Source organism: Homalodisca vitripennis, chromosome 4 (genome assembly GCF_021130785.1).
Source record: "Homalodisca vitripennis isolate AUS2020 chromosome 4, UT_GWSS_2.1, whole genome shotgun sequence".
NCBI lineage: Eukaryota > Metazoa > Arthropoda > Insecta > Hemiptera > Cicadellidae > Homalodisca > Homalodisca vitripennis.
In genome coordinates, this window is record NC_060210.1 from 1,033,376 (window position 1) to 1,049,480 (window position 16,105).

The window sequence follows — 16,105 nt, forward strand, 5'->3', positions numbered from 1 at the left end:
AGACCTTCTAGAATTATTTTAAAGCTTACCAATTTAGAAAAATTTCTTTGTTCTTCCAAATATTTTTAAAAATAACGACAATAATCGGATTTTCAAACAACAAATCTTATCCATGCAATAAACCACGCTGTAGAATTTGCAAATGATGCAGTTGACAAATTGTTACAAAAGCTGCATTACCCATACAATAATATTCTATTGCAATAGTTATTACTTGTAACAGCTAAAATGTAGTTTATAAGTTACATTGCCATGTGGTTCTGTTACATTGCCCTAAAGCCTACACTGGATAAACATCAACATCACTTAGGCTGGGGATGATCAATCAACGTGCATATGTTCGACATCAAAATTTACTTAGACCCGTGTCTGCACATACTATGCATCACTAACAAACCTTTGTAAAATTGTTTCTCTCTAATGGGCAGCAAGAATTTTAAAAAATTATGAAAATAAAGAGTAGCAGCAGAATAATTGTTAAGAAGATGAGCTACCAACATATTGGTTCTTCAAAAAAAACCCATCAGTTTATTAAATCTAAGGTAGAGTTAATACAAAAATGTTCTAACTTTTTTCATCTTTCCTTGTGTTTAAAAAAGTGACATGTTCCATTTACTTGTTTAGATACCATATGTTATTATTTTTTGTAATATGTTTCTAACCTTTATTGAACTATTTATTTATATTTGGATTAAATATGCTTTTGATAATATTACTGTAAAGTTACAGAAAAGGAAGTTGTTTAAACTAAACAAATCCAAACCTCATGACTAACACACCTAGAGAAAAAACTACTGTATTTTTATTGAGATATTAATTATATTACTGTGTAAAAAAGGACTGAATGTGTCTCACATACTAAGTGGTAATAAGAGATTATATGGTAAAACCAGCTACAGGTATTCCCAAGACTCCCTAATGAGTTCGGTCAGACAAAACAAAACCTAATAAATGGTATGTTAATCATGGTTGTTACACCGAAATACCGCATTTGGGGGGGGGGGGGGGGAACCAACCATTTCCATACATAAAAAAACTCCTCAGTTGGTCAAATAAATATCCCCAAAGTAAATCACTTCATCTCTATTCAAAAGAAAGTTAAATGAGGGGGAGGCTTTTAAGACACCTGGTTTGTAATGCCATGAGAATAAATTAATTATATTTTAGTTGATACAAAATCTACCTACTTTTCTGACTGATCTGGTACCAATATTTCCTTTTTTTCAACTTACTGTTAATATACCTGATGCTGTTATTGAGTAATGTCCATAGTCGTACCCTAAGAGAACAACTAAACTAACGCATCTGGGAAGGACTCTGCCGAACTGTTATTTAGTGTTATTTAGTTTTTATAATACACATTTCATATAGTTCATTTAATTAGCTCCAGCCATACAGAAAACAATCAATACTGTAATACTTTATTAACTGGTTACTGCCATGTTTAATGGCCCTGCAAACCTCTTTGATGGTATTACTGTGTTACAAAGATGTGAATTTTGAACTAAATTCAAATAAGGTGTTTTGCTTTGATTGGATGATTTCGTTGTAAATACACGAAATAGAATCTGCAAAAGGATGAACCTTATTGGATGTTACTTCACGGTCTTGGCAACAACGAGAAATCAATTTCCGTGGCTGTCGGTTCTACAACTTCTTTCCTTATTTTCATATAATATTTTGTACTTCCTTCTTTGTTTTATCCAGGCATTCGTCATCTGTTTGGTGTCATATTTGTTGATTATTCTGATTATTGTGCAGTAAATATTATCTATTATATTACAAAAGTATGTGCTTATTATAACTATGGATAGCATGAGTTACATGGAAAAATAAACTTAGTTTTTTAGCTGAATCCTATAGAATTTTTCAAAAACAATTGCTTTAAAATAGGCGTCCATTAAGAGATTTATCTCTTTCCGATTTCATGTACACATAAAATTGGTTTATGAGTTTAAAAATATACAGAAATCTCAAAACATACAACCCAGAATGCTATAAACAATTGTAACTGTTTCTAATTTGTCATGAAGAAAGAGTTGTGTTTATTATTTTAATGTTTTCACCCCTTATAAGTGCACGCGTCTTATACTTGTGTATCAAATTTTATCTTTCTAGGAGATAAAGAAGTTGAAAACCAAATATCGTTCTTTTAGAGGTTTATGACATCATTTTAACCCCAATGGATGTTTGATCTTTATGAAAATACTTTTTTTTATTCAAACCAAGTTGCTTATGTGTGACAAATTCCGTGTCTATAGGACTGCGGGAATTCAAAAAACAAATACACAGTTATTTTAATGATGCATCCATATGTGTATGCGAGGTTGATTTTTATAAAAATTATTTTATTCCTCTGTTGCGAACATAAGGTACGCGTTTACCAAATTTAATCTTTTTATTGCATAGAGATGTTGAGAAACAAAATATAGTTCTTATAAGGGTTGTAACTCCATTTAAACCCCCATGGGTGTTCGATCTTAATGAAAATTCTTTAGTTTTCCTATGTAATTCATGTGGCATACCTATACCTAATCATCCTTCAGAGATGTCGAGATTTTGGAATGCGAAAGTGAGGATTTTGGCTTTAATACACAAGGGTCATTAAATAATTAAAAAAACCAATTGGCCAGAAAAAGAAACGATTTCCTACAAAATTTTTGACGTCCTCGTTGTCCTGGAACCCCTTCCCACGTAATGCCTCCTTCAGTGCACCAAACAAATGGAAATCACTACGTACTAATTCAGGACTGTTGGGGAATGAGGCAGTACTTCCCAGCCCATTTTGTCCATTGTTTCAAGGGTTAGTTGAGCAGTATGAGGACGTGCGTTGTCTTTGTTGGAGATTCACACCTCTACTCTGAGATCCACTTCGTCCGAGTAAATCCACTTAAATCCGAATAGTATTGGCTGATAATTGTACTGTCTTTCGAGATAACCAAAATAATTGGACCTTTAGCGTTCCAAATCACCGTCATCATTATTTTTCCTGCTGATACTTGGGTTTATTGTTTCTTGACAGGTGATTTGGTGCTGAACTTCCACTCCATTCTTTGCCTTTTTGATTCTGGCTCATATCAAGCGGACTTGCCATCTTGAAATATATTTTTGAAGTTATATACAAAGCAATGTTGATATGTACTGATCAGGGCTTAATCTAGATATGCTAACTTAAAGCCATAAAAGTACCAAACATACACTACCAAAATGGTTTTCCCATTCCAATTTGTCTCCTTAATTATTGAATGACCCGCATATAAAGATTATGTGTACTAATATATAACAACATAAATGTGTAATGTTACATTATTTTATTATCAAGCTCAGAATTCATGTAGATTCCGTTTTTTAAATACTGGAACGATAAACATATAACTGTACAGAACACTAATTTAGCTAAATTGAAGTGGAGGTCAAGAGATGATAACAGGCGCTGGGCAGCTAACTAATATCCATTAGTAACGCTTCCGTAAACTCTTCACATGGCAAACCTAACTAAATCAGACTGTTTATTTGTTAAATTAATCAGAAATGTTGCCGGGATCATTTTACAAATAAATAAGAGCTTATCCATTTCAAACAGCCATCATCGATTTGTGAATTTATAAATTATTAAATTAGTACATTATATTTTTGTTAGAATTGGATGAACCCTTAATGAGACTGATATACAGGTAAGTTAATTTAATAACACTGTGTGTTATTATTATTTTACACCCTTTCATAATTTAATTTTCTTATTGTTTCTCTATTTTACCTAATATGTTACAGTTTGGTCATTATTGGGCATGTGAAAAAAACTATAAATGAATGTAAAATAAAAACAATTTCCAAGTCTGATGGTTGAAATATATTGTAAAATTAGCATAGTGTCAACATTTGCTGTAAATTTGTATACTTACGTATGTATATGCTTATTCAATAAAATCTTCAATATTTACCATTATTTAAGATAGAGGCAATGTCTGCCTACTTCACAGCCAGACTCGTAGGGTACGTTCTTATATATAAAACATTATCAAATGTTTTTATATATATATATATATATATATATATATATATATATATATATATACAAGTTATTATGCTATAAGAGGGCTGATGTGATTTAGTTATGTTATTATAGGGAACGAAAATATATTCACATTTTTAGGATATGAACTTTATATTAAGTATTAAAAATAAATAGGTCATATTAAGCGCTAAACGTCCAATTAAAATGTTCTCCATTCTACTTAACTTCGAGTACCTTCCTCTGCCAATATTCTTGCTTCTAACGGAATCCTTAGTTCTGCGTCTTATTTACTGTTCAGACTTAATAAATATATCGTTATAAATCTATCAGACACTGTAATATAATTATGGAATTGGTTGGGAAGCATTAAAAAACAAATATAGAAAATAAATGAATACAGTTATATTATTTCAAAATACAATACGTACATATAATACACAATGTGGAAAGAAAAGAATACCTACTGTATAATACACAACGTTATAATGTATGAATAACAACAGTACAACAACTCTAAGAAGAAAGCAAGAACAGACACACTTATCACAATAATATCACAATGCGACAAGATGATGCAATCACTTGTCATATTTAGGAAATATTTTGTTAGGGTTTCTAATTGCCAGTAAAAATATTAATTTACAAGCAATCAACATATTGTATACACCGTCAATGACATCTTTAAACTAGGTAAATTACTATCGGTTTAAAGTATGCAACTATAATTGTGCACTTTTGTAAATGGTCATAAGGAGTAGGTAATAAAAATACTTTTAATTTTGATTAATGGGAAGCTCTAGTATTTCGCGTTGTAATAAATTATTTTTATAATGTTAAACTAACAAATACAGAGATACAAAGGCAAGCCCAATGCAATAACACTGCAGAAAAGAAGTTATCAAGAAATCTTTGGAAATGCATCTTCTACATTTTTATCATGTTATATACTGTACAGCGTACTTTATTTAATGACTCATCTTCTACAATCAAGAAGAGTTTTTTTATGAGAGCGAATAAAATTCTTATCGACCTGAAACCCAAGACAAAGCAGGAGAAAATAACTGAAACAAGAAGTGACCTGTTATAAAAATAACGTTTTACGCAAATACAGTTTTAACTTTTTACCAAACCAAAAATAATACTCAGAGCTATCCTATTCAATACAAATGACTAAATTCAGATATTTCTTTACCTGCAGGCTAAATAAAGTGTTGCTGCTCCTTTAGTCATGTAACAGGTACAGTAGTTAGCAAGGTTTACACATCATGTGCGTTCGTATGCGTAGCAAAAAAAATAATATTGCATTTTACAACCTATTTGTACATAACGTGCTGTATGAAAATCTTTTTACTTTATTTTTCTTTTTGGGGAGAAAAAGGTACACAATCTTTTTTAAAAACAACTCTAAAACGAAGTAGGGGGGGGATATAGTGTACCTTGCTGATCAAATTGATAAACTTTTATACAACCACTATCCTAATTCAGGTTGTATTAATAAGTTATTTTATATAATAAGTGATTGATTGGTTATGTTTATTACATTATTTATTTACTTCGTCTATTTTGTAGACGGAAATGAATTGAATTGTGTTTCATATAGAATATTTGTTTAAAATTGAATTGTTTCATATAGAATGTTTGTTTAAAATTAATTGTTTCATTTATATTCTCAATACATCGGGAAAATGTCTATACAAACGTGCTCAATTTCGCGGTTTATAAACGTTGACTGTGACTCAACAAACAGTCCAGTTAACCAAATTTGACAAGCGGCTATAGTGGATACGTCGTTATCCTATTCTATATTTTACTTTTTGTACTAAAAACAATTGTTTTATGGCCAAAAGCCGAAATTTTCTAAAATATATCATGACGATTGTGGTTAGATCATGTAAAGATCGCATCTTTTTGATAATTTTTTGAAATCATTGAATATACGAATACATTCATAAACAAAGTTTACTATTTTTTTTAAATACACTTATCAGTAAACCATTAAAATAGCAAACATAAAAATAAAATTTTGGATCTAAATGAGGATGTTCGACTTTTATAGTGCTGTAATTTCGACTACGATTTCATCAATGCTTGCTCGTCAAGTGATGAAAAATCTTGCTCTACGGTGAACAACAGCAATGCAAAATACAACAGCCCAATTTAGTTCTCTTTCCAGACCTAACTGAACTAAAAAGGCTGAACTTAAACTCATTCTGGCAGAGTAAAAAGGAAAAATACAATGTGTAACACTTACTTGACGTAAGTAAAATAAAATACTAATATATAAATAAACCCGAAACTAGGGGTTATCCACGTAAAAATTAAGACTAAATTAAAACCCTCATTGTATACCAGAATAGAAATATCATTTACACACTGTTAATTTTGTCCTTACTCATATATGTTTCATAAAAGTACTTTTATTAAATATATACACAAGATGGAATAAATGGTTTATAGGTGAGTATTATTTTATGCTCTGTAAGTTATGTATGATCTTTTTTGGATTGCTAACCTTTTACGTCAATATCTATGAAAAACACGATGATTAAATTTTGATTTTATTACTATTGTATACGTCTGAAAACGAATAAAATACAAACCAGACCTATTAAACTCGCTTATGGTTTTAGAGCATTTAGCTGGTTTCATGATAGTCTTTTACAGATTCTATATTTGCATGAATATTTGTATCCAGGTATAAAATTACCATCGTAACAACGTTATTATACAAGCAATGGTTCAAATTTTAACTTTCAAAAAGTTAATTTACCTGTGATTATTATTTACAAAATTACAGTAAAAAATCACTGAACGGTGAATGAGCATTGTGTAGCCATTAATCTACAATAGGAAAATATCTCTAAATAGTAACATATGATATAGATAATAACAATGGTAAAAATATCATGCTAAGGCAGATTGCACAGCGACGTGTTAATATTAGAAATATGTACATTAGTACTTCAGGTAAGTTGTCCATTAAACAATACACAGTAAATCATATCTAATTACATATAATAACACGAAACTTTTATAGATCTATGATTTCAAGTTGTGTTTTATTAACAATAAGAGAAACACTCACTAACACTAATAAAATACCTTATCGATTGTACTGGGTACAAAATAACATTTGATTTCCAATGGAAGCCCGAAAAAACTTAGTGGCTAAAAATAATTTATTATGGTTTAAAACAAACAAAAAATCTAAACAAATCACTTAATTCTTTTTAAACAGTGTTCCTTCAAAATGTAATAATTAGTTCATTGTAACTAATTATTACATTCAATCCTACATAATTACTTTCACAAGTTACTGTGCGATTAAAAAAAAAAAAATAAAATTAAGATAAGTTGTGCCACTACTTTAACTATATAAAAACCTTTCTTCTCATAATAATTAAATATAAAGCTCTAAAACGTGTGCCATCAAATAATGAAACTAATCCCAGTTTAAAAGTCGTGATTTACATTCAAGATCACGAAGGCAAAGAAAAGTGCATATACAAACTTAAAAACCCCGAAGCAATCGTGTAAAGAGAAGTATTTCTAAAACTTTGGTATGTACATACAAGTCTTGAAGTTTTATTATAACAAATTGATGTTTTAAAGTAAACATTGTTTGTAAACTGTGGTATATACAAGATTACCACAAAGAGCTGTTAGTGTGTGTTAGTGATGGTGATGGTGATGGTCGTGATCGTGGTCGTGATCGTGGTCATGCTCGTGATCGTGGGTGTGGAGGGTGAGATTCAGCGCTGCCCCGTGGTGGTCGTGACTGTGGCCGTGACTGTGACCGTGTCCGTGACCGTGATCGTGGCCCACTGAAACAAAAAAAGTCTATACAACTGAGAGGAAAAACGCAACACAAGGGAGATAAAGAACATCAAATATAGAACCATTTCTATAGAAAAGTGGAAAAGTGTTCAATGCAATGGCATAGACCATACAAAGTCAAAGCAATAATTAAAAAAATTCTCTTTGACATTTTTAGCCACAGCGATGTGGATTCTAATCTAATATATGCATATGAAATCTAGAGGGGATGTCAGAGAAAATAAAGTAAATAGAAATAGCAAATTATAACAGTAAAAAACCTGTTAAATTTAATAATAGCCAATTGTAATTTAATAGTTTAAAATGCATTGCGATCTAAAGTGTTCATTTGATACTAAATTGATTAGTACTAAACAGCTCCTCCTTCCACACTCCAGTCTACGTTTATTAAAATACAAGAGGCTTCTAATGAGTTGGATTTTAAGGTCCTACACTGTCATTCTGCCTACTCATATAAAACCTTGTAAACTATGGTAGTCAAAATTCCGCATATAGCATGAAAGACAACATTCAAGCGAAACTTCAAAAGGGAGAAATGTGAGTAAATCGACCCGAGTTGAAGACACAACGAATCGCATAATTTAGAAGTTCATTCCTCAACTTTTCTCGAGGGACTGGAATACTGCATTAGAAAACTGAAAGATAAATGAGTGGAGGTATGAGTTAAAACGTCTACACGACCGGAAGTAGATTTCTCAACATGTACAAACTTTATCTACTACGTGTTTTGCAAAGGTAAGGTCACTTGACAAGCACGCTAACAAAGGTTTTGCATATCACACACGGCCAAGTTCCTTCTATCCTATGCGAGACTCACTTTATTATCACTGATGCTCTACATCAATGCATATTGTACATTCTGTAGAACAGTCCGTTTACTTCTGTTATGTTTAGGCCGTTGTCGAGGATGATATAATATTTGATCTCACGTCGCTGTCTAATTAAAGTTGAGCAGTCAGTCATCAATATACAGATGGGCTGTAGTGTGATTGACGCAGCCTGGAAAATCTATTATTTACAAATTCAATAAAAATGGTCCTATACAGCTGCCTTGAGGAACACCTCTTGGTTTCACAAGCAGACTTTCTACATTTCAGCTGATAGCGTGTGTCCAAACACGCTATCTCGGTTGAAAATAGATGTGTAAGTAAATTGCTCCTTGTGTGTTTAACGGATCGCCTTTTTTCTACAATAAAATTCTGAAACTTTTAAAGGGTCGCGTGATAATCGACTCCTATTTGCTTGACCGTAAGTGGATTGATCGACAATACAGCGTATTGTTTATCGTTAGGAACCACAAAATGCTCGAACCACAAAGATAGTCCGGCCTTGACCAACATTATGAGTGAAAGGACGCATCTCTCAGAGCGGCGCGGCGCCACGGCATAGAAAATAAACTAGCCACAATACACCAGTAATTGTAGCTGGCTTACACACAGACGGCATTGGCCTCGTTTGGCTTAAACAAAATATTCACGCTGGAATATTAAATATTTTGCCGGAGGGAAACAATGTAAAGAAGACAACAGTCATTTGTAACGCTACTCTAACAAGTTTAAACAGATTAATGTTTATGTTATGACATAAATAGAACGAAGTATGGTTTTTATGTGAATAAAATGAAATATTAATGCTTCCAGTTTATTACGGCCAGGTCCAGAGATAAAATTTAAATACCATTAAATAATGCTAAATAATATATTTTGTGTGAATTTATATTGTCATGAGTTTACTTTAATATTAAAATATATACTTTGGCACATAATAATTTTGATGTATTAATATTCTTAATAGTATTCATGCTATTTTATTTCACATATATTGAATATCGTAAGTTTGGCTTTTTCCATGTTTCTTTACCTACTTTTCAGTATTTACTTAAGCGACATAGTAGACAGTAAATTAATAATTGCAAATAATTTAGCCGCATTACATAGAAGATATGTCTACATTTTACATACGTACTATTATTACAATTGAGGTTCAAATTGTTAAGATTGTTATATAAGATTCCCTTTTAATGAAGAATCTCTTTGATATGATCTTTTTATTATTAAGCCTTTATATTACTTTGAGTGTGTCAAAAGTCTCAGTAACAAAGGATAAGAGAGAAGAAAGAAAGAGGCCCTTTAACAGATAAGTCCAAGCAACCAAAGATAGGCGACCTAATGGGGGTTTGGGTCCTCTAGTCACTTGACCATTTTCAAATGAGTATACAACAGCTGACCATAGGACTGACCATAATTGTACATATAAAACCATAAAGTATATACAACACTTTTGCATGTGCTGGTGTGATGTGTGATTATGATTGTGGTCATCATGACTGATCCTCGTACTTGGGACTTACATCTTGTACAGTGACAATGCCTGGACTGGACTCCAAACAGCTTTTGTGTTTGTTTAAACCCTTTTATTTCCCTTCTTTCCGTTATTTATTTGTGTATGTATGTTATCAAATATTGAAAGAATACATTTCTTTGTTTTAAATGTTACTAGAATGTTTGAAATGAGCAAATCGAATTATCTATTGTATTTTATATATATATATATATATATATATATATATATATATATATATATATATATTACTAATAACTCCTATCAGAAATATTGGATATTCCTTTTAACTAAACAATTCTTAATAAAATTGGAGATTAATACGTTCACAAATATTCTGGTCATTTTGTCATTTGTGTAGTCATAACGACAGCCGTGTTAATTATGAAATATCAATTGCCTAGAATCTTGTAGTACTCGAGGCGTATATGTCTAAAGCTTTCATTATCAAACCTTACACTGCACAGGAAGGCAGTTCATTTGAAGTGGCCAACTCTTACATTATAAACTCAACAGAATGAGTCAACACGAAACAAACAATACACGAGCTTGCAAGGCAGCTAAGGATTGAACACATAATGTTGCCATGCGAGGAATGCACATCCTGTGTGATGTCATCCGCACACAGAAGCGCGCTCTACCATGCGTGCATGCGCATGGCCAGGCATGTTACTTTTTCCTCTATGGAGTCAGGGATGCAAGTGTAAACATTTTGAAACTTAATTGCATACTGTGCAATTGCGGATTTTATCATTATCGCCAATGAAACAAACATTAGCGGTTAATGTTAATGAAAAGGAGTGGCTAGTACTTATGTGGTGGCATACAAGTTTCACTATTGGTGAGCATGTTAGAGTATAATGTAACTTCAATTTAATTGTCACTTGGCAGGATGAATCGTAGGATAGTGATCCTTCCAGTGGTGCTTATGAGTGATTTCAGAGAAATTTTAATGTGTAATTAGTATAAATTTACACATAGCTGCACTCAGACCGCATGTTTGAAAAAAATATATTTCTAAAAGCCTTTGAAATTTGAAGTATTTCAAAATGCTTTGATGTATACTCGGAAGGTAATAAGACTGGATTTTTCAGAAGCAGTTAGGATGACAACTATTCTACAGACGGTAACGGAGGATGAAGGATAGAAGTGGAAGAAGAGCAAAATTTTCAATGGAAAACAGTGAATCTAAAATATGAGAAAGGCGACGAAGGAGCCACAATTCAAGGTAAGCTAAAGTAACTTACAAGGGTATCTAAATTCGACGCGAAGGTTTTGTGGCATTGTCTATTGGGTTAGGATACACATATTTTGAACTATGATCATAGGTCTCCAGGTTTTACTTCTGTGTGCCTGCTTTGTTTAATTACTTAAAAATCCGTTATTACTGATTACGTAACTGTATACTTAAAAATTAAATTAATTGTTTTAAAATGCTCAAACTTGGTCTTCATTCTCGTAGCTTCATGTGTCGTTGGATCTTTTGTTATTATATGGAATTTTATGTTTCTTGTATAGTTAAAAAGTAACAATGTTTAAATTTGAAAATGCAGACATCTTGAATCACAAATTTTAGATACTAGGTACTAATTAGGCAAACAATCATAGAACATAAAAATAATGTATCTTACACTGTTTAAGAGATGCACAAGGTTTAAATAAAAAAAAAAAACAAAAACATTCAGGCAGACGTACAAATAAGGCCGGAGAGCACGATCATAGTGTAAAATTTGATGGTCAACCCAGGGTACAATTTTAAGAAGCCTGTCCAGAAAGTCCGTGTAGAAATTATATATTGGTCTATGTGACATTTGCTGACGGAAAAGGAGTATGAATTTTGCGAAATTCACCCGAATTTCATACTATGATTGGGTGAACGAATATTTTGCACAACACACCTATCATAACATAATATCATTATATTATTGTACACACTTGAAGTTTATTGTAACGTTCCACACGCCTGGCACTTGGCCTTAATGTTGTACTTCTGAGTCAGAACCAGTTTGATGACCTCTTGTCTCGATAATTGACCGCCTACGGTGTATGCAAACCATTCAATGCAAGCACTTCACTTACCACCTTAGCGTCAATGACACACAGGTCACTGTCTCTTTTACGGCCCATATCCGTCATTAGAGTTAAACACCTAACCTCCTTGTACTGAGGTATGTTCCACGCTTATGTCTATAGTCAACTTGGATAACTAGTTGGTCATGACAGAGAAATGAATTGAATCGTAATTATTTTTTGAGTTCAGTAGAACATTTTCTTCCCTATCAGAATGAGCATTTCATCCAGTTTCTTTGTTGAGCAACCGTAATTCATGAGTTTGGCGTATAGTATTATTAACGTAAATTAGTATATAGATCGTTCAAAGTATCCTATTAGTAAATTAATTATAATACAAATTACACATAATGTTTAATCGAAACTTCTAAAAAGAGATATTGAAAGGGCATTTCAGAGTTCGTTTCTTTAAGCACATTTAATGAACTTAATTTGAAATCTTTCAAAAAAGGGAAATCGTCCTTTTGCAACAAAAATTGCACAATATGTTCGTAATGAGGGATGCTGTCAATACTAATAAGCATTAATACACATTTGGTCTAAGAACGATGTATTGAACGGAGTGTAATGACGTTGAATTTCCTATTTTAAACTTCGTCATTAAATGAGTTTCATCAGAGACTCTATTGAAATCAATATATTCCTAAGCGCAGTGGAGATCTAGGTGAAGAACTATGCATTTCAGCATTCTTTTACCTTGCTACTCTACACACAAGTTCATGGCCTCTAAAATATATCGTTGGCAACTCTAAACAAGGAACTGGATATTTGTAAGTATCCTTGAGGTTATTGGCGAAGATTTCAAAATGTCACCACTTATTGCTCGCCCAATTGGAAGAATCGAACATAGAAAAGAAAATGTATATTTAGTGAGAAATTTCACGTGACATTTGCACTAGGCATTCTGGCATTTTGAATATAAGCCAAGGTTGCAAGCGTTATCGTACCTTTCAAGCTGACTGTCTGGCTATTGCCAACAGGCTTCGGTTGCTTTCCCTTCTAGTCATTGCTGACTGATACTTAACGCGACCTGCAAGTCACTGACCTGATCTTTCCAAATTCAAAATAAATACATGTGACTCAGAAATAAGTGGCTAAAAACAAAAATTCTTTGTTTAAAGTTTGTTATTGGCGATGGAAGGTTTGAAAGTATAACAGGATTTCGGGCATTTGCCATCGTTATAGGTGATTTGTATTTTAATTATAGAAGCATATTTCGAACTAAACATTTTATAGAATAGCATTGAGTTTTCCTAACGTTATTAATTTAAAATTAATATATTGAGGTTACTTTCTCTGTATAAAGTAGATGTGAGATAAAATGTTTAGACATTAATATGAATATATTTTTAAAATCCTAATCTAATGGTTGCTCGATCTCAGATCGAAATAAGACTCTATTTATAAAAATCAGATTTTGACAAACTCTTTAAAAATGTATAATGAGATTTTTTACATCAAAATGAAAAGGAAAAAAAACATTATATGAAAATGTTTAGGTTTTAAACCAGTTCAAACCAATTAAATAATATAACGCATTGTGGTTATCAAGAACAAAAAGCATTTGGAAAGTTTGCTAAACTCCTAAAGGTAAGCTCTTCTCTCGCTGCCAACATCTAGAATTTCACTTATTAATACCAAGTCAAACAGCCAACATATTATTGCAAAGTTACGCTCTGCTCTCTCGGGATATGTTTGCTTGCTTGATTGCGTTTAAGGTTTTAATGATCTAAGTTTTGTATGAGTTTGAATGGTGGAAGTGGTTAAAATGGAAATTAACTTGCAAAAATTAACTATTAATTCCGCAATGATACCTTTTAAAGATTAATAGACGACTTAAGTATTTCGTAATACAAATTTTTGATATTTTTGGTGTAACTTTATTAGACCGCTTTATTTATTATTTAATACTTTTCTGACCTAAAGAAGATACGTATAACTTTATTAAAAAATTAGTTTAAAAAAGGAATTAAAAAAGTATTATTTTTGAGTGAAAACTGCAGTTATTTTAATATTACACAATTAATAAGAAAGAAAAGAGTCAGAATATACTTAATATTTTTAATGCGACTTCCACAAACATGACTTCCTGGTTAGGAGTAGAAAACTTACAAAAATTTATAAACATGGCTAACTCTGGCAAGCAAAATACAATGCTGAATTTTAGCAAAAATCAAAACCATAATTCGCACACGGACAATCTGACTTAATTTTTTACTCATAAAATAACTATCAAAAATTTCAAAATTCATTTTTCATAGAAACGCTTTTATAATTTATTCACTCAAATGAATTTCGTCAATTAAATTTGAAGAATTTTTACGACACTTAAAATATAATAATATGTAGACCTACGCATAGGGAAACTATTGTTGTATAAATGTTTAAAAACAAAAATATAGTAATAATTTAATTTTTATTGTTAAAAAAAAATAAAAAAAATGTAATCAGAGACTAAAATCTGTGACATTCAAATATATTCCCACTGTACAGAGAAGAAACAAAACATTTTAAATACCTATAATCTGGCCTATAAAATAGAAATAAATAACTGCAAGTTATAACTAATTAAATAATTTTTTGGTAAACATTGTTTTTATTATTGTCTTATATCTAGTTCCAATTCAGATTACTATTGTTTTCTCGTTAAGTTGTCATAGATACTATCATCTATATATATAAAAATGAAACTGTTCGTGTGTAACAGCATCACTCACAAACGGCTGGACGGATTCGCCTAATTTTTTTTTTAAGTTGTTCGTCTTGATCTGTAGAAGGTTATAGGATACTTTTTATCCCTTTCCCGATTCAGGATTCCGCCCCACTGGTTACAGAAATACCCGTAAGAAATGCATTGCAGCAAACATATGTTATTAAGTGAAAGAGTCTTTTCAAATTTTTAATCAGCTGTTCTTTGTAAACATATATAATGCGACAAAAAAATTGTTGTTATTTTTGACAGTAACTAAGTAAACATAAATATTTTTGACGTTTCTATGTAAACAAACATTTTTTGACATTTACAACGTGTCACAAAATGTCAAATTTTTGATAAACGTGATTTGATATCTTTTTTACAATTTCAAAGAACAGTGTTATTTTCCATCAGTAAAAAGGTTTAAAAAAATAGGCAAGTATTTTTGTTTTCTCATGTAAATATTCTTTGAAGAATGTTTTTCTCAACATTTTTTTTTTACAGAATTCCTTTGAGCAGTTTTTTGACGAATTTTATTGGAAAATAACATAATGCCGCCAAGAAAAAAAAGTGCTTTAAGCCGTCACAGCGCACGTGCGATAGCAACAAAACGAATTCGTAATAATCAAAGCAACGACCAGCGCGCAAAGGTAAACGAATTGAATCGAATACGAACATCAGCATCAAGAATGATGCTGTCGCAAGAAGAAAGAGAAACATCAAATTTGAATGATGATTTGAATGTAGCCCTCTCTACTGCCACGCGAGCGGAGCCGCGGGTTTAGGCTAGTTGTTAACTAAATTGAAGTCTCATTCTCATTTGTTTATTACTTTTTTCTGATCATTACACTGACATTTATCCCGCTTTTGACAATATGAGCTGCATTTATACCTTATACGTATCCCAAACAATTAAATAGTATTTAAGAAAGTAACCATTTAAATGTATTTCTTTATTTAATAATATTATTACCAAAATATTAGAATCAAATTTTTAAACAATATAGTTGTTTTTAAAAATAATTGCTAAACAACTATATAGTTAAAACAATTATTGTTTTACATTTTACATATCTTCGCTATAAGGATAATAATAATGTATCGCCAGCGCCGAGAATAATGTGCTAGTAAGTGCTCCCTCTCATCAG

General features: G+C 31.5%; 1 protein-coding gene across 2 annotated transcripts in view; it reads right to left on the reverse strand.

Annotated features, from left to right (window-relative positions):
* Positions 1–4,395: 4,395 nt before the first annotated feature.
* Positions 4,396–16,105, reverse strand: part of LOC124358886 (zinc transporter ZIP3-like) — an 82,838-nt gene continuing 71,128 nt past the window's right edge. The window contains exon 2 of one of the 2 annotated variants that reach the window (XM_046811127.1): positions 4,396–7,839. In XM_046811127.1, the coding sequence (XP_046667083.1) occupies positions 7,688–7,839 (152 nt within the window). In that variant the 3' untranslated portion in view covers positions 4,396–7,687. The remainder of the gene's footprint in view (positions 7,840–16,105) is intronic. The other variant, XM_046811128.1, reaches the window with a different exon arrangement.